The sequence below is a fragment of the Myodes glareolus genome, chromosome 25 (assembly GCF_982192425.1).
Source record: "Myodes glareolus chromosome 25, mMyoGla1.1, whole genome shotgun sequence".
NCBI lineage: Eukaryota > Metazoa > Chordata > Mammalia > Rodentia > Cricetidae > Myodes > Myodes glareolus.
Genome location: NC_142050.1, coordinates 25,677,921 through 25,698,169, shown reverse-complemented (window position 1 = coordinate 25,698,169; position 20,249 = coordinate 25,677,921). Strand labels below are relative to the sequence as shown.

The 20,249-nt window shown below is 40.9% G+C and overlaps 1 protein-coding gene across 1 annotated transcript in view; it reads left to right on the top strand.

Moving 5' to 3' along the window:
- The window catches only part of Grm8 (glutamate metabotropic receptor 8), an 824,187-nt gene that overhangs the window by 153,738 nt on the left and 650,200 nt on the right, over positions 1-20,249 (top strand). Inside the window, exon 3 of the mRNA XM_048451013.3 lies at positions 59-275. Coding sequence (XP_048306970.2) covers positions 59-275 — 217 coding nt within the window. The remainder of the gene's footprint in view (positions 1-58; positions 276-20,249) is intronic.

The following is a 20,249-nucleotide window of genomic DNA, read 5'->3' as shown; positions in this document are numbered from 1 at the left end:
AATCTATCATTGTACAAGACACAGCATGGGTTGAAATGACCTCTCGTTTGTTTTGCAGATACCTCAGATCAGCTATGCATCCACAGCCCCAGAGCTGAGTGACAACACCAGGTATGACTTCTTTTCTCGGGTGGTTCCGCCTGACTCCTACCAAGCTCAAGCCATGGTGGACATTGTGACGGCCCTGGGATGGAATTATGTCTCAACACTGGCTTCCGAGGGGAACTATGGAGAGAGCGGCGTTGAGGCCTTCACCCAGATCTCAAGGGAGATTGGTGAGCATGTATTTACCAGTTGATTGCCTTAGGAGGTGACAGGATGCTAAAGTCTGGACACTTCCAAGTGCTGTCTGGTGTCTATTAGATATTAGCATTCTCATAAATGTGTGGTCCAGGCTGTCCTCTGTACGGAGAAGCAAGATTGTAAATGGGTTTACTGTTCTTATTTCCAGTAAGGCGACTCCTATTTAAGCAGTAGAGATTCCAACTTCAGTGAAAGTCTTTAGAATTGTCTATTTTGATGAGGGAGTTTGCAGGCACCTCAGAGCCACAGTGAATTTGAATAAATGGCATACTGTTTGATTGTTCTAGAAAGAAGTTTACATTAGTAAGTCATCAAATTAAAAAAAAAGTCAGTGGAATTTAACATGGAACACTAGAGGGATCAGTGCTTATAATCATTTTAAAGCAATATTAGATCAGTCCCTAGGGGCAGTCCTCAGTCATAAGCTCATTGTCATATCTGACTTTTTCATCTTTCATTTCTATATAAAAGTCTAGACCCTACAGCGCGATGGAGGGAACATGGTGAACACCTAGCTAGGACAAAGTGCCGGCAAGCTCTGTCCTGGGATTGCTTCAAAGAGCTTTTCAAACCTCTGTAGGTATTTCACCAACATGTATATCACCTGTGAGGCTGTAAATCCATTCACTTCTCAGGAAAGAAACAGAACAGAATGACAACAGAAAGCAGCATACAGAATAAATCTTACGGACAGCTATTTATCAGCAAAACTTAGTAGATGGAAGGAGACACACCACTGGCATTTAAATAATATCATTTTCTTGGAGAGAATTAATTTTTTTTTACTGGTAATCATGGTGTTGTGGAAGTATTAAAGCAATTCTGACTATTTTAAAGCAACTTCAAGAAGGAAATCATGTCGATCAGTTAATGATTGAAAGTTTTTAGTTCAGGCGATCATGGGAATGACTGAGATTTAACTATAACTACCTGGAACAATTTTCACTTGATAACCATAGATGTCTGAGGCCTTTTCTTCTGGATATAATAGGATAGGACATTTATTATGCTCAGGACTTTTTATATTTAACATGTGTTCTATGGCTGCACTGTGGCAGAAACTGTAGAGAGCGACTAGTCTAGTCGGCAGATGGGGTTAATTGATTTAATTGGGCAAGTGTTCATACCAACTGTGTTTGTAATGCTGTAATCTTTGCTTTTTGGAATTTTAAGTTGTATCATTATAGCATAAAATGATCTGAAAGCTTCCATTAAACTTTAAATGATATTATTTTCTTGGAAAAAAAAAGTCCCCTATTTATCCTTAAAGGAAATGCCCACTCAGATGAAAACAATAGCTTCCAGAAGCAGGGTTAATACATTATTCAAGCAGCTGATGTCGGCTCTCACCAGAGTGATAATTCAACATGTGGAGGAAAATAATAGAGTATGTACTGAAATAAGTTTTCTGCAGTGACTCTGGGCATTCTTCAACGCTGGAGCACGTTCTGTGTGCACGGAGCAGGTTACTATGAAAAATTCAATAAGGACGTAATTTGCCTATTATAGAATCTGATGTAATGTATTGTGAAACTTAAGTGAGAGTAAGATTTTATATTTTATTGACTAAAATAAGAAATACTTGATCTTCATTTTAGGATGCATTGCTATGCTTTGGCAATACTGTCCCATAAGAAGACTCAGGGGCTACCACTCGTTATTGCTGCTCCTGTCTTAGACATTAGGATGGGAGAAAATAATTTTAGCACCTCATGTGTGCTCCTGATTAGAGAAGCACATTTTTTTTCCTCTGTTGATCCTTTCAGTATTCTGTGACTTGATTGGCTGTCCATTCTATTTCAGTTCTCACTTATCTGGGCAATGGAGGAGGGATAGATTGTCACTTAATATGCAGAATGCTGAAAAGGCCAAATTAGTATCACGCCAGAGTATGCCATGGAATATATTAAATATCAGAATCATCCCTCATTTTAATGACAAAGATTTTTATCTAGAACAAAAATAGCTGAAAATTCAACCTTTCACATGACAATGATATTAATGGGAATGGCAAATAGTAGCAACTTAACCCATTCTGGAACTATCTCATGACTCTAATGAAAATTCATTAGCTCTATAACATTTGCCAGTCTTACTGAATCACTGATGGAATTTCTGTCACCATGTTAGTAGTGTGTATTTAGGGGTCTGAGAGTTTTTACTGAGAGAGAGGGGTATACATTCAGTTTTTGGAGTATCTGTTCATTAATAGCATTATGTATTCGATGTTTGTATTCACTCATTTTTTTAAAAAAAAATTTCCATGCTCTGTTCTGAGTTTTTGTCTTCAGCAACATCGATTGCTAAGAAATTTCAGTGTAAGTAGAGGCAGCCTACGGTTTAGCTCTGATTAATTCAGGTAGATCACAATGAAATTACAGCAAAATGAAAATCCCACTTTATGATATGCTGTACATCCGGTTTAATTAGAGTGTTTTGCGTTTTAACAGAATCTAAGTTTCTGGAAGTAGTCTTTGTGAATCTGGGAGAATGAGATGATGTGTAAATGGTGGTCATGAAAAGATGCTGATGACAAGTCATCATTATTGTGAAGCAACGCTATTGGGAAGGAGACCTAGGAGGCATTTGTTAAAGTAAATATTTGATATTCTAGCTTAGTGTCAGCCTAGCCATATCTTGGCTATCTCTTTTACAGAAGAAACTATCCAACAAATGACATCTGAAACTCTATGTCAGCAATATAAGTTCACTAAGCGTAGTTTGACTCGAATATTGTGTATGGTGAAGTATGGGAAATACAGCTGAAAGCCAGGCACGGACACATCTCCGAGTCCTGTAAGTCAGAGGATACTTATTTATCCTTGGTGTCCTAAATAATATCTGAAGCTTTTGAGGCTTGAAGAAATCCACCAGGATGAGTACATAGATGAGGGATGGAAGACGACGTAAGGGGCCTCTGCAGTCAGTGTCTGTCTTGGTTTAAAATGAAGCTGTGACAGGAGAAATAGAAAAGAAGACCAACACAAGAGACAATTTTAAGATCGCGTCTATAGAACTGTAACTAAGCAAATGTAGATCTTGAAGGTCAGAAAAAAGTTCTAGTTGATCACAAAACTTTGTAGCTGGGCCTTTCAAAGAAGGCCAGTACAGTCACAGAACCATGGAGGGAAGACTGATTTGGAGTAGGGAGCATGAGTTTGGTCAGGCGCGCACTGCGCTTCAGACAAAAGGACAGATCTTTTGTGGGGAAGAGCAGCAGGAGCATTGGCCTACTTAATCAGGAACCAAAATTCCAACCCCGAAGCCCATTCTCACAAAATCACAGTTACAGAGAGACTATGGGTGTCGAGGCAGAACGTGGAGAGCGTGAGAAACACAGGAAGCTGAGGATAGGCTCTTGGGCAGTGGTTTCATGAGGACCGTGGCTCCATACAGTAATGGGAAATGAAGCCTGGGAAGTCTTCTCTCTTTTTGGTGTGTTGGTGGCTATGGAGGGAGGGCTTAGTCACTTTTGAAGAAAGTTTTTGTCATAGCAAACTTACAAATTTTTTTGGGGGGGGTATTTTATTTATTTATTTATTTATTCAAGTATCCGAAAACACTCTTTCCACTTCTTCCCCTCCTCCCAATACCCTCCCGCTCCCCCACTCCCTGTCCTCCTCCCTCACCATTCCCAAGAGCAGTCAGGGTTTCCTGTCCTGTGGGGAATCCAAGTTCCTCCCCCTCCCTTTGGGTCCAGGAAGGTGAGCATCCAAACAACTAGGATCCCAAAAAGCCAGTCCATGCAGACGAAACAAGACCCACTGCCATTGTCAATGGCTTCTCAGTCATCATTTGGACCTCGGGGGCTCAGTCAGCCCCCATGTCAGCCACATTCAGAGAGTCCGGTTTGATCAAATGCTCGTTCAGTCCCAGTCCAGCTGGCCTTGGTGAGCTCTCAAGGATTATGAATACAACAGGAACTTCTCCTAGTGATCATAACGGGAAGTGTGTTGTGCAGTTACAGAGACCCATGATGTGTGATCTACAGAGATGAATTATCCTCTCAGAAGTGTCAGGATGAAGAACAGTCTGGACTATATAAGACGATGCTCATTGCTTCTCATCTCTGGTATCCAGAAACCTGAAACCTAGGTGGCCTCAGGGCTGTGCTATTTCTGATATCTCGGAGGAGAATCTCACTTCCCTTGGATCTTCTGAGCTGTGCCAGCATTCCCTGGTCTTCTTTAGCTTGAAGACACATCACCTCCGTGTCTGCCTCTAAAATCATGTAGCTACTTTTTATTATGCTGTAGCTTTCTTCGTCTTCTTTTGTCAAAGAGATGCAGCCATATTGGATAGGACCACCTTAGTCCAGCATGATCCAATCATGGCTATGATGTTTGCATTGTTTCTCTTTCCAAATGGTCACATTTTGAGTTGCTGAGGTGAGGATTTTAGCATATCTTTGTAGGCGTGATTCAATGCATCACAGGGTATAAGTGTGACTGTCTCATAGGGATGGCATCTAGAGACAAGAGTGGGAGGTAGGCCAGAAGAACAGGTTAGCAGGAAGCATGTACTGACTAGACAGAATTCAGTTAACAGAGCTGCCTCTAATACTACTAATTCAGAAGTTTCTTTGGCGTTTTATGCAATTCAACTCTTCTGTTCTTGATTAGTTGATTACAAGGATAGAATGGCCTAGTATATAAAGTAAGATTACAGACTGGAGCAGGTGTGTGTGGGATCCCAGCATCTAGAAGTCCCTGGCTCAGGCTGCCAAGAGCTTTCAGAAGGATTGGCAGGAACACTGTAAATATGACCATACACCGACTGTTCCACTGCTTTGCTTTGTGCAGTTTCAAAAATGTCTTTTTTTATATATAACACCTTGACACTCATAAGTATCCCGAGTGTGTCTTCCAGTCTAATTTATTTTTGTTTCCCTCTTTTGTCTCTTTTGGCTTGAGGAAAGAGAATGGCTTAGCTGCTTCTGGGTTAGGACTTAGTCCTCATCCATGTTACCAGGACATTGCCAGGAACACACTCCTCTATTTATCTTGTTTTAATTATTCAATACAAGGTTTCACTGATGCGGTAATAAAGGGGTTGATGATATTTGCTCATGCTTTTCCATCACAGTCTGTGAGGCTTGTAGTTCCTGACTCAATCAATGACTTCCCTGAGTCTTTAGACAGTTTCTTTCACCTCTTTGTCTTACCTTATTATGCCATTTTTAAAGGAAGACAGGACAATAAATGTTAATGCTACTACCATCATTATAAAGGACGCCGAGGCTTTATCTCTGGAGATAAAAGGAATCTGTGAAAGCCTGATATCTTTTCATTGTAGATTTACACAGTGAGGTGGCACGCACACCTCCTTTAATCAGTCATCATGTTTATGAATGACTTATCGAAGATGACAAGCCTTCAAGTCGTCACTGCGTATATTACAAGCGGCAGGATAGACCCAAATCTGTCAAATCTTCTACTGTATGTGACTTTCCTCCTAATTTGCCAGTGTTGGACATTCCTGACTATCACCTGACATGTGTTCAGAATCTTAAAATCTCAGTGTTAGAAAAGACCGTGAAGAGAGTTGGCAATTTCTATTTGGACAATGGGATGCACCAATTAAATTAATTTTGGTGTGCAAAATGACTGATACTTGTCCCCTAGATTTGAGTGTGATTTATTTTTTGGTGAGGATCGAGCATTAAAGGATATTTTTTCCTAGTATAAAATTGACAAATACCTACTGATCATATTTCTTAGCTTAGCTTATTGCTTTAGAAGAAAGAACTTCCCCCTTTTAGGTTATAAACAAGAACCAAATTTCTATGAACGAAAATGGATTCTGTTTTAAGATTAAAACAAAGTATTTTCAATGACAGGAAGAAAAGCATATATAAAGAATATTTTCCCCCTCAGATGTTCATTGCTTTGGAAAAATGACTTCCAGCAGGCAAAAATCAATTTGACAAAAGTATTAATGTTCTAAAATACTATGAATGAAAGGAAACATTTTAACTCAATTGAAAATTTTACTTTGTATTCATACAGCTGAGTTCCATTGATAACACTACATTTCAAGTTGCAAATCACATTTAATTAATATTAACACCAGGTAATTGGCAAAAATAACTTCAAAGGAGGGCTGAGGAAATTGCAAATTGGAACGGCAGGTGCCTCAATACTGCAGAGGCTTTGGCGGGATCCAGAGAAAGTGTATATGATTTTTAACAATTACTGCAGAACCGAATCAAATAGAGTATCATTTCAAAGCTGTTCCTCTCTGGCGTTTCCTAATATTTAGGACTTAGTAACTGCTGAGTATCAATAACAGCTGTTTAGTGTGAACTGGCAAAGAGCATTCAAACAAATGCTTTACGACCTATGTTTCAAATGCTGTAGTTATGTTTTCAGTAAACAATGACAGGAAGATCAGAAAGACGGCAGGCGCCATTGTCTGGATGCAGGATTTGAGTCAGAGGCTTTTGTTTGACTTGTTACTACATCCAAACTAACTGCACATAGTGGGAAAGACTAGGGAGGGGTTCTGGGTGACTCCTGACCACGTGCCCCTTCCTGTGTCTTTACTAGTTCTCCAGGGACATCCCAGAAAGTATTCTGCCCCAAGTTTTATTTTTGTGACCCTCAGATATTCAGTGTTACTTACTATGATGTCATCTGATAATTGTCTTTTCCCTATCAACTCTGCCACTTTAATAGTTTGCAAGTTCTTTGCAAGCTTGGTACATTACTCCTGTGAGTTCCCGGGCATCACCATGAGCTACTGCTTTCCATTCTGATTAGAATGCTGATTTGTTTCTGTGTTTCCTTCACCCAGTTGTGTTTTGCTCAGTGGAAGACCACCCAGGACCCAGCAGGTTGCCTGTCCCACACAACTCACACTTTATAATTTTCTATTTACTGACTGCTGTCTGCAGATTCTTGGTTGGGCTTTCCCTATAAGCCTAGAGGTTAAGCTTGCTCGGGCTTTGGGAGTTGAAAGGTAAAGGTGGCTCAAATCGTTGCTCATGTATTTTATTAACTCACATTTAACTATAAGGGAATCTTCTGCACCATTAGGTCACTTTTTCCTTTGTTCAAAAACAAAAACAAAACAAAACGAACAAACAAAAAACCCAAAGCACTAAAACTTGTGGCTTGGGCGCATTCTGACTCTCATCCATTAGCCGGGCAGTGGTTCAGAGCTTCTGCTGGCTGAACTTGAGCCTCTGTTCAGTCAGTGGGACCTTTGCTAACTTCATTGTGTTGTAGAATGAAGATAACAACTGTCTGAGGATTGAATGAGATCGTAAATAAGAGGGAGGTTAAGTAGTGGACAAGCATTTCTTATAATCGTTGTTATTGAGACAAGGTCTTGTTATATACTCCATACTAGATTCAAACTCACAAATCTCCTGACTCGGTCTTCTGAGTATTGGGATCACAAGTGCGTACCATCTTATCAGGGCTCAGTTTGCATCCTTTTAGAATCCTGTGGCTTGGCAGTGGACTTAATTCTCTGAGTCTGTATCCAGTTACTCAGTGTGCATGAGGCAGTGTTCCTAGTACCAATACATTACCTAAGATAGCACTAGCGTATAGTTGAATACATGAATTTATTATGTCATTATTGGCACACCAAATCTGCTTGCTCATCTTTTTCTTTTTTTACCCTTCTGAATATTAAGTATCAGCCAGCATCGCTAGTGTACCTACTATGTATTAGACTGTATTTGTGTCAGTTGTGAGGACAAAGAGATAAATCACTGTTTTCCAGCAGGTCACTGGTGTTGTGCGTCAGAGAACACAGACGTGCAAGCAAACAAACAAAAATCCAGATTATGAACAGCACCTTGGTGGTAGAACCATTCAGAAACCACATCCAACACCACCACCACCAACAACAACATGTCTGTGAGAAGGCCTCTTTCAGGTCACATAATAAAAACACTTGTCAGGAGACCTTCAGGAGGTGGTTGGTACATTCAAAACTCATAGGCCAGTGCACAGTATCATGGGAGTTACTTTAAATCACTTCAGTAGAAGGAACTTTCTGACATAAAGCCTCAGAAAAAATGGAATGCCAACTATGGCAACTTTGCAATGTAGTACATGTATATGAAGTGTTTAGTATATCTAAAATATTAATAGTATCTGACAATAATACCATGTTTGTTTAATCTATTGGCAGTGACTCAGAAGCATTGTCTCCTAGGCCTTCAGTGCAAGACTTATTTTGATGTACGAGCCATGGTTACTTTTGCCCTCATATCACCTATGTCCTCGGCAGCAATTTCAGTTTTACTCAGTTTCTGAAAGTGAGCCAGGGACAATGGCTTAAAGTCAGCCTCAACCCTTAAGTTGTCAGGTTTGAAAGTGCCTCACCGGATGTGCCCCCTTTCATCAGGAGTGAACCCTGGGCCCTTCTTCATTATTGCAAACTTGCACTGTCCTATCCTTGACACGACTGATGGGTCTGTCCCTACACTCTGACTTTCCAGACTTTATTCTTTGCCAGCTTTCGCCTGGGTGTTAGCATCTGATCATCTGTGATGCTCTGCCCCAGTAGACGAGGCCTGATAGCGTGAAACCACTAAGCAGGACCTCTACTCTCCCTGACCTCTAGGATGTGCAAGGATTCTAGTCCTGCCTAATTGGCTGTCCTTTTAGCTCCATATTCATGGTTAGGACACTATGAATGAATAGGCATGAATTCCATAGAATAAAAGAATTTACCTTTAAACTTTCATTTAATTCTCTTAGAGATTCCTTTCCAAATACTTAGAAAAGGTCAGGCTCTGTCGCATTAAAAGTGTGCTCTCTCAAGTTACTTATTTCTCTTACCCAACTCCCTTTGCCAGCTGCATAAGGTGTCTCGGAACACTGTGACAAAATACCGCAAATCAGGTGTGTTTGAAGAACACAATTACATTGTTTAGCGGCTGAGAAGCTGGATGCTCCAGATGAAGAAAAACAAGACCCCCAGCTCTTCTGTGCCTCTGCTTTAGTGCTACATTAACAACAATCTGCCACTTCCTGTCATTAGTACAGTGTCACTGTGACTTCCGTGATACTGGGTGCCTTACTTCAGTCATCTTACTTCAGTATGACTTCATTTTAATGTGATTAATTAAATCTATAATGGTTCTTTTACAAATCTGCTCACATTCAGAAATATCAAGCCTTAAGACTTTTTGAGGGGAAGGCACAATTTAATCGAAGTTTTTTTTTTTTTTTTTTTCGGAGGGGCACAATTTAATCAATGGCACCAAATATAGTTACTGATTGAACTCTGATTGAAGGAGTACTGTTTGAACTAAGCCCATATTTACATTTGTCCTTTGCCTGGGTTTCTGGTCACCCGTGTTCCCCTGAGAGGACAGTCTTTGTAGTCAGACGAGCTATTCCATTACCCTTTGTCCTTGCCGTGTTGTCCCTACATATCTTAGAACCAAATGCCCAAGTCACGACAAGAAGCACGCATTCCTCTTTGCTTAGCCCCAAAGAAATGACATTCTTTTAATTTCCTTTGTGAAGACATTTCTAAGTTAAAGGCATTTTGCTTGGGAACTCTCACAGTAGCTGAGAGCGTTAAGGTGCAATCTGTACTTCACAGTGTTGAAAGAAGCACATAACATAAACACCCTTCTGCAGAAATGAAGCAACATCAGACTTCATTATGTCATTTTTATAGACCTTAAAAGAGTTGGCCTGAGAATTAGAAGTGTGCTTTCGCCGTTTCCTTCATAACTGCTCAACTAAGCAACAATTATAGTTTTCTTAAAAATAAATGGCTCAAGGATAATAAACCAGAGGGCTGTACGATGTATAGTTGATTGAAATAGGTGCCAATTATTTCAAGGGCTACGTCCCTTGGCAGGACCGCGTGGTGTGGACTCTTTTTTAGCATCTGCATGTCTGATAGACCGTGGTCTCCTTTCCTTGCTGCTTTTACTGTTGCCTATCCAAAGCTATCCGTGACTCACGGTGGGGGCTGCATGAGGGGAGAATGAGAACATCAACCTCAAGTCAGCACATTTGGTTTCTTGTTAACAGCTCTGGGATGAGGCCTGGTCAGGAAAGGAATTTCAACTAATGATTTAAACATATCTTCTGGCAGTTGTAGCAGCGAGGGGAAAATGTTGCCTCTTACAGCAACTCCTTCCCACTTCCCAGGCAGTGGCACACATAGCCATGCGACTCTGGAGTCCCATTTGAATCATGTATCATGGTTGGCATGCATGTAATGGGCTATTAAGGGAAAGAGGGATGTTTGGAGTGCACTGCCAGTCCTTTGTATTGGATATCATGGAGAGCAATCACTGCGGTTCTCCTTGAAATTGTTGCTTGGTGTTATTGCCTGCGGAAACTGTGTCAAATGGAGCAATTTATGAAAGCTGATGTGACATGCCTTTCTACAAATATTCGAGTACCTACTACGTATGGGGCATGGTTCCGGATGGCAGGAATGCGGTGTGAATGAAACTGACCAGGTTCCTGTTCTAGTAGGGTACTCCGTCGAACTTTCTTAGAAAATATGTGTCCTTTTTAACGTTGCGTCCTTCTGGAGTGTGAGAATTTAGTCTAAGCCAGAGTGAGATGTGACTGAGATCACGGAAAAACTGAGAATGGGTTTGTCTCTATCACCGATACAGTTGGACCACTGGGCTGTTCCGGAGATGCTGAAGTTTGGTTAGGGTATCTGTGACTCAATGGTGGTGGTGAGAACCACACATTTGAAAGAAGTACTGTGTGCACATGTGGAAGATTAGGTCTGGCGCAGGCAAGGAATCAGCAGGGGTGACAGATTTGGGAGATGCCATGTGTGCAAAGGATGCAGAATTCCACAAGGACATGGACGTGTAGATCAGAGGTTGTGGTTCTGGCGATGTTTTCAGCCTACAGCAGCATGACATGAGATTCACACTCATCACCTTTCTGCCCTGGGTTGGTCTGGTTAACACCCTCTTGTCCTTCTATTCTTGGCTATTTCTTTGAAGCCTTTATTGATATTTACCTTCTCCTTCTTCCAGCTACATTTAAATGTCTCTTCTAGGTGTTCGTGTGTGTGGGGGGGACTGATGGATGTGTGTGGGTACATGTGTGTGTATGTGAGGGTGTATGTATTTGTGTTTGTGCAAGTGAAGGTCAAATGACAGTCTTGGGTATTATTCTTCAGGTGCCACTGCCCTTTCTGAAACAGGGTCTCTCCCTGGTTTAGAGCTCACCAAAAGTTAGAATGGCTGGCCAGGGAAACTCAGGGTCATTTGATTCCATTTTCCTGGAGCTGAGGTTACAAATGCTTACAAGTACACCTTATCTTCACTATTATGTTTTCTTATCAAGAATACTTGGTCTTGAACTCAGGTCCTTGTGTTTATAATGAAGGCACTTTCCAAACTTAACTATCTCCCCAGCCCCTATTCTAGGTATTCTATCAAACAAACAAACAAAAAGGTAGCCCAGGCTTAAGTAAGCAGAGATTTTATTTAGAAGAAACATCATAATAAAGAGGATGAGTCAATCTCAGACATTGGTTTCTGTTACAAAGTAAAACAGAATTAGCCTTTTCTTGTAGAAGGTGGGAAGGAATAAGCAAATACCTTTTTCTTCTTTGCTCCTTAATTTATCCACACAGTAAATCACTATGGAGTTTCTGTTCTTGGTAACAGATACTTATGATTTGCCCTCAGGTTTGACTCAGGACGGTCTTACTATAGTTCCCACTCCCTGTAACATGAGGAAGCCTGTTTGTTATTTGGGTTTTCTGTCCCACCCAGTTCCCCCAGCCTGTTTAGCCCCCGAGAAAAATCACACAAAGGACTCGGTAAGTTATAATGCTGATTGACCCATTAGGTCAAGGCTTCTTACTGGCTAACTCTCACATCTTGATTAACCCATTTTTCTGATCTATTTTAGCCATGTGGCTCAGTACTTTTTTCAGTGGGGCAGCTCACATCCTGTGGCTTTGGTGATCTGGGCAGGAGTGGGAGGAATCAGCTTCCTCCTCCCCAGAATTCTCTTGCTCTCCTTGCATCATTGCCACTTCCTGTCTGGTTTTCCCGCCTACACCTCCTGCCTGGCCAATCAGCGTTTATTTAAAACATGATTGACAGAATACAAACAATTCTCCTGCACCAACTCCCCATCTTCTGGCAGATATCAGTTTGGCCACATGTTCCCAATGTTCCCAAAGACCTCATCCTTAATGGAGTTGTTCCCTAAAGGGGAGATGCAGCATCAACAATGGGATTTGACAGGACAGCTGCCCACTGTGATCAGCTGACTTTCCAGGGTAAACAAATAAGAGGGATACACTCTACTTTTTGCTTTTTATGTGTGTTTGGGGAAAACAGAGTTCAGGGACCTCTAGGAAGAAGAGTTCCGCCTACCCCATATGGAGCATAAGAAGTTGGTCATTGTAAATACTTTTATGGTTCCATGCAGACATTTTATTATTTACTCTTTTAATTCTCTTTCTAGAAAAGTGGAACACACAGTTTGTTTATCTTTGCAAAGTTGTAGGATTTTGAAGGATTTTTCTTAAATATGTGAAGAAGTGGGAACCTGATAGATGAGTGTAACCTGGAGGTAGGACATAGGGAGCAGTTGGCTTGGAGAAAGGTAGGTGAACACCCTAGGAGTCTAGATTAAGAATTCTGTAGCATTTTTAAGATCCTGACCCTGACTGAGTTCATCATCAAATTTTTCCTGGTGGCACTTGAGAGATACAGATTATGGGGTCATGACTGTGTCTGCAAAGGGAAGTACATAGGAAGGAAAGGAGAGCTAGAAAACACGTTCGGGGCCAGGTTTTGGTTGGGAAACAGAAGCATCAGCTTAACTAGATGACAGTTAAGTCCATGCCCAGATTGTCACACTTGGTCCTGAGAACACTTCCCAGATGGAGAATATATAGTTTCAGTAGAAAAAAAAACTAAGTTGAGGATCAGAGCTTTGCTGCATTTGACAAATAGGGTTGGATGCAAAATTCAGGAGATGGATTAATTTGCTGAGCGCCTTACTCCTCTTTCAAGTGATTTTGGGTTTCCAGGTATATAAACGTGTGAGGTGATTCCTGATTGCAAGATTCTGTCCAGGTCCAGGGCTCATGGTGCTTCTCATGCTTAGAGCCCTACTCTGAATTCTGGAGTCCTTGTTCATCATTCCCTCTACACACGCTTGATGCTTATATGAAGTTCTGTGCTTGTGATACATGCTAGGAATTCATAGGTGTGCTTTGTAGCCTCATTGGACTTGGATTCTGGTGAGGAGACTAATTTGAAAAAACAGAAAGGAAACAAGATAATGATTACAGATTTCTCTTTACCAAGACAGAAACAAATGCATGTTTATGGTTTATTTGAGAAACGGCCAGGAAGTCAGTGGCTACGACACAGCAGGAGTAGAAGCAGTGGGAAGGGTAGGCAAGGGCTTAATTGGCTACAGCTGGGTAGGCCGTGAAGGGAATGTGTGGGTGTTATTCTAACACAATGGGAATTCTTTGGGGGGAGTTTGACAATGTCGTGCTGTTATGAAGGCTTTCAGATAATGTGTAGAGACTGGGTTTTGGGGACATATGGAGAAGATGAGTTGGAGAGGTATTCCTGAGCTCCAGACAAGGTCTGCAGTTGGCTTGACTCAGAGGGGGCATAGGAGAAAAAAGCAGAAGTTGGCACTAGCAGAGGCAGAGATAAGATCCCAGGTCTGGGTGACTGTGAAGGTATACACCCTGAAACAAAATTCATGTAGGATACTTCAGCCAGCATTAAGGTGTATTCTGCAGTTCTTAGATTGGGTTGGTGGTGTCAGGGGTGGCCTGGCAGCTCCTCTGAAAGGAGAGTTTAAGGGTAGAATACTGGGTAAATCATTTCCTGGCAAAATTTCACTCTAGCTGATGCTTTAGTGAGGAATTTCTTTTTAAAATGGTAAATGACCTCCACGTTGTTGCTACTTTTCTTTTTTCCTCTATCTCAGTCTTTTTCATTTTTTTGTTATAGATTAATTTTTACTTTTACAACACCAATATGAATGTGATCATTTAAAAATACAATATTAAATAAGGAGTAAAGCTATAGAAAAAAACAAACCACTTCGTTTCATGTTTACAGTAATATTTTTATATTGACTTCAACTGTTAAAAACACCTTGAAACTTTAAAAAAAACTGAGCTAGCATAGAAGAGTGAGTCCTCTAACTAGGCAAAACAAAGAATTATAAAATTTTTATAAATTATAAAGTTTTCATAAGTGAAGACTTTGGGATCATCAGTACTTTGTTTATTCAGTTTAATCTTATAAGTAAAATCTTCTTTGGGATCATTACTGTTCTTCTTCTTTGTGGTAGGTGAACCTGAAATTTAGTGTTCTCAATAGTTTTACATATTTTCCCTTGAACTTGTAAAATTTCTTGTTTTTTATTGATTTATGTGTTATTGATTAATTTTAAGGTTCACTAATCATTATGTAGTTTTCTGTGCTCTCAAAATACAACTGTGGTTATGGTGTCCCTCTTGGGAACCACATAATCAAAGGTCACGGGGACAGGTTATCTCACACCTTTGTCTCTGGAAATTAGATTTAGTGTTCCTTCCATTCTGAGTACATAAAATTATAATTTGACTTAACCTTTTTTTGATTGAAAGTTGTAATGTGGACCATATTCTATTAGATATGTCCTATTACTTATCTAACTCCCCAAAGCCTGAGTGGAAGATCGAGGCCTTCCTAGGACCCATTCTTTTTAATCCTCTTGTGTCAAAATATAGACTTCTCTGTAGATGTTATGGGAAATGGGAGGGAATGGATGTACAAGTGTTACTTGACATATACCTTCTAGTATATTTCTGTGCCGTTAGGCAGATATTCTGTTTGTTTCACAGACAATAAAACTAAGCCATCAATAATATTTGTAGCCCAAACTAGTCTAGTTAGTAGGTAGTAATGTTGGATAAATATCCAGGGTTTCTTGACTCCAGTGTATGAAGTTTTCTGAGGTTGTCTGTTTTGGTTTCTGCATGCACGGCTGCCATTCCTGCCCTTTGAGGCTACTGTAGGACAAAGGAACTGTGTTTTGCAGACAGCCTCATTTCTCCCTTTTCTTTTCACCTCAACCTGAACGTTTTCTGGTTTCTTCTATGGATCCTGCCTGCCTGTTGGAAAGAATGCATCCACAGCGTTTTCCTGGAGTGAGTTTTGTGTCCTAGCCCTGAACATAAGCAATGGCTCCCCGTGCAACAGTTTGGGATTTCCTAAAGTAGCTCTGGTTATGTTTGTCTGTGTGGTTGTAGCACTCAGTCTGTATGCTAAGACAAAGTGTTTTATCAGTCAAAGCTCATACTTCAACAGCAAGGACACACAGAGTTTAGAAATCCAAGAAAATCTAGAAACTACTTTGACTCAGATGGACTTAGTAAATTCTGTATTTTGAGATGAAGTTTGCAGATTTGTCTGGCTGTAGCTTCACTCTGTTTTCTAGCACATTGTCTCAGCGCTCTCTCTCTCTCTCTCTCTCTCTCTCTCTCTCTCTCTCTCTCTCTCTCATATGTGCTAAATAGATGACTATCAGTGGCTGTAGGCTTTTATAATACTACTTATCATCTGTATTAATTTTTTGGAACTACCTTAATACATCATTGCATAATGGGTGGGTTAAAACAGAGATTTATTGTACTACGTTATGGATTCAAAAGTTCAAGGTCAGTCGGGTGGTGGTAGTGCATGTCTTTAACACCAGCACTCAGGAAGCCAAGACAGGGAGATCTCTGATTTCGAGGCCAGCCTAGTCTACAGAGAGGGTTCTGGGAAAGCCAGGGGCTATACAGTGAAACCCTGTCTTGAAAAGTTAGTCCCCCGCCCCATTAAAAAAAAACACTCCAAAGTCAGGACATTGGCAGCGCTGGCTTATGAAGGTGCTGAGGGAGACTCTGTTCCTGGATCCTTTTCATAGCTCTTAATGGTTGCCAACAAGCTTGGCATGTCGCTGTCCAGCTTGGTCTCTGTCTCAATTGTTACATTGCCTTCCTCTCTGTTTTTGTGTCTTCTCTTTTTCTGGCTCTTTAGGACAATTGTCACTGGATTTAGGGCTTTCTTTCATCCAGGATGATCTCATCTTAAGTCCCCCCCCCCCTTTTTTAGATAGTTTCTCTGTAGCTTTGGAGCCTGTCCTGGAATTAGCTATTGCAGACCAGGCTAGCCTCAAACACACAGAGATCCACCTGCTTCTGCCTTTCGAGTGCTGCCTCCCGAGTGCGCCACCAGCGCCTGACTCGAGTTCACTTTTTCAGTGATTTCTATAGACATCTATTTTTATTCACTTGCTTATATGCCTCTCTTGTGCTCTTGGGAAGGAAGAGAAGGGTTAACCTCACTTGATGCACACACAATCCAAACCATAGGCTGGTGTCACTCTTCAAAGTTAAATTGGGCTGCTCATCTAGCATGAGCAGAGAAGACTGCCGGCCCGAGAACCCTGCAGGTGTCTTCTGTGCACACTGCAGCAGCAGTCTGTTGACATCTCTGCCTTCCACAGAGACTGTGACCTTCTCAGGACTATGAGCAGCCTGGTCTTACTCATCAGTGCCTGGGGCATGATAAAAAACACTATCAACATATGTTAAATTAAGTTACAAAGACCAAAATTTCCCTGAAAAAAAATCCTAGGATCTAAATGTAACTATGAATCATAATATTTGTTAAAAATAGCCTTGGCCTCTACCAAAATGACAATAAAAAAGCAGTTTTAAAAATAAGAAAAAAGGGCTTGTGTTGAGTGTTTGTCTCTACTCCAAAAAACTCTGTGACCTCTTCTACCTTCATAAGACCTTGTGTACTGGGAGCCAAGGGATTTAACCCAGATGCATTATGGTCATCAGTAGGTAGAGATATACTTTCCTACCTAGTAGTTACCTGTGGCAAGGCGGGACTCATTTTTTTTTTTTAACTCCACTACCTTTGTATTGAGTTCTATCAATGAAAATAGTGACTACCACATTGTAGCTAAAGAGTTTCCCTGAAGGGATTTCTCAGCCATAGTTAGCTCTGTCTACTAGCTATGAGGGTGCTGTCGAGAGAAACCTACGTCAAAGGCGAGGAATTAGGTGGACATTTTGCTTGACTGTCATAAACTTGGCTGAATCTTTTGCTTTTGAAGATTTGTAAAATAATTTCCAAATCAATTTTTAAAAATTTCTCAATACACATGGAATTCTGTCTGTCTGGAAGCAGAGAAGTCGTAGGCATCTTGTGACCTTGTGACTCTAGAAAGGACAGTGTGCTGAGGAGTGAGCTTTCTTGTCTGACTATCTTTGGATTGCCAGCCCCAAATAATGACTTGGAGACTCCTTATTAATGACAGAAGCTTGGCCTTTAGCTTAGGCTTGTCCCCAACTAGTTCTTATAACTGAAATTGACCTGTTTCTATTAACCTGTGTTCTGTCCTGTGGCTGTTTTACCCTCCTCCCTTCCGTATGTCCAACTCAGGTCTCATCTCTCTGGCATCTCTCCTTACCTAGATTTACCCCCTCTTCTTCTCTGTCCCTGGAAATGCTGCCTATCCTCTCCTGCTTAACTATGGGCCAGTTAGCTTTTTGTTAAACCAATCAGAATGTGCTTTTACAATGACACATCGTCACAGTGTTAAAAAAGATGATCCCACAACACTGCTATGGGAAAGCCTACTGTTAAAATGGATTTAAAAATGCAAAAATAAGTGAAAAGATATCCTTTTTTAAAATGCAAAAGTAATAGGCATATTGACTAGGGGTGACTCTGTTGAATAATCTCATTGTTTTAAAGTAGCAACTTGTGTGTGCCCTGTTCTCTCTCCTTCTATTTGTTTTTTTTTTTGCTTGTTTTTTAATTTTGTGGTGAGAATAATGTGTATTATAAACTGAGACCTCTACTCTCAACAATGACTTGACTACACAAAACAATATTGTTCCCTATAGGTCGGTACAGTGATGCTCAGCACATCTCCAGACCTTATTTATCTGGTTTGAATGAAACTTTGTGCCTGTTGATTAATAATTTCCTTTTGCCTCCCACTTCTATTCCCTGCCAACAACTATTCTACATGTGTTTTTTTGAGATTGGTTTGTTTTTTATGTGATTGAGTGTCTTGTCTACTGTGGCCAGAAGAGGCATCAGATCCCCTGGAACTGGAGCTGCAGATGTTGGGGAGCACTGTGTGGGTCCTGGGAACTGGAACTGGAGCTGGGCCACCTGCAAGAGCAGATAGAGCTCTCAATCACCGAGTCATCTTCCCAGCCCAAACTCTTCATTTTGATGCCATGATTTTTAACTTTGGGTATTCCACTTTCCACTTAACTGACATGCTACAATGTTTGCCTTCTTTTAGGAAACATATTTCATCACAATAACCTTAAGGCTCTTTTGGTTTTGTTTTCACAAGTGATTTTCTTCTTCTTGTGGATTCAACACAAGTCTAGGTTTCTCTTATTCTACCTGGAAGATACCTTGGTCTCATATTCCTTGTCCTCTAGTTGCTACTAAAAATATAAACAATATCATTTCAGTTATTAAATTATTTAGACTTATACAATAAAACTTTGGCATTCAACTGGGATGAGTTTCTCACCTCCCTCAACTGGGGCTGTACCTGTGAATATGGAATACAACTTCCTTGCTGCCCATTTATGTTAATTCTCTTGCTTAGTGCCTATCCTGTGTAAATACTTCATTGGAGTTAAGCTAGCGCCCAATGGCAGAAGTATCTCTGGAATAAGGTGGCTCCAGGACCTGCCCTTCACTGGAGGTAATTTATCCTCTCCATCCGGATGTCGTCTTCCTTGGAGAGACTTTGGTTTCTACCTGGGTTTTGGCTCTGGGCCCTCTGTGCAGTCTGACATATGGTTTGGGTCTTGATCTCAGCAGCATGAACTTGTGAGTTCAACTTTTCTCTTCCTTGCCTGCGAACAACAAGCTAGAGGTGGGACTTGATTAATGGACGAATGAATGCACAGCAAGAGCAAAAGCTGATTTCTTTTATTTATGTTACAATGCACCGTGTCCCTTGATTATACTCAACAAGATGGATTGCGCACCAGTTGCAGGCCCGACACAGTGATAGGCACTGGGAAGGGACATGAAGATGGATGCAATATGACTGTTACCCTTAAAAAGCTGAAAGCCAAGTTAAGCAATTAATTACCGGATCTAGATGCAGGCTGTGGTTCGTGTAGGTACCGGTAATAAGGAAGTTAGCTTCAAGAGACATTTTGGGAGAGCTTCGTGGAGAGGACTTATGCTGATGGAGATGGGTGTGGTCAGGCCCTGAAGCCTTTAAACAGTGTGTATTTCGTAAAAGCTACAGGCATTCATTGATCAACGGTGCAGATTGCTTTGGAATTTGGATGCTTACCTCTCTCAATTATAAAAATAAAAATTAGTTTGCTTTGCATGACACAATGCCTTTGCTTTGTTCCTCATTTCCATTTTTATGAACCCTAGAGGGACCTGATTCAACAGAAGAATTTATGTTTGCTGATCTCCATCATTCCACACGATGCATTGTGCCGTCCCACACCTCTTTCCTGTTCATGGTGGTTAACATTTGTTGCTCTGTTCTTACCCTTTAGCAGGGACTGAACATGGGGCTAGGGGGAAGCATGTTATGGAAAAGAAATGCTCCTCTTTCCTCAGAAAGCATGCACCTTTGTTCGGGCGAGGTCTGATCCCTACTTGTTTTCTAAACAATGACTTTCTCTTCCTTTATGTGGTGACAAAATTACACCATAAATTAATTTTATTGGATTCTAGAACTTGAGGCTTATTGCAGCTTACGCCTCCAGACTGAGCAATGGTCTTTTATTTCCAGTGAAAGGTAGGACTTATCTATGATAAGGGTAACTTGTGGTTTAATGTGGCAAACATGGTCTGTGGGACACTGGGAGTCTACTGGTCCACTGCTGTGTAGTTCAAGTGCTCAACAAATGCTTATCTGCTGCAGGTAGCAGAGCTTCATGTTAGC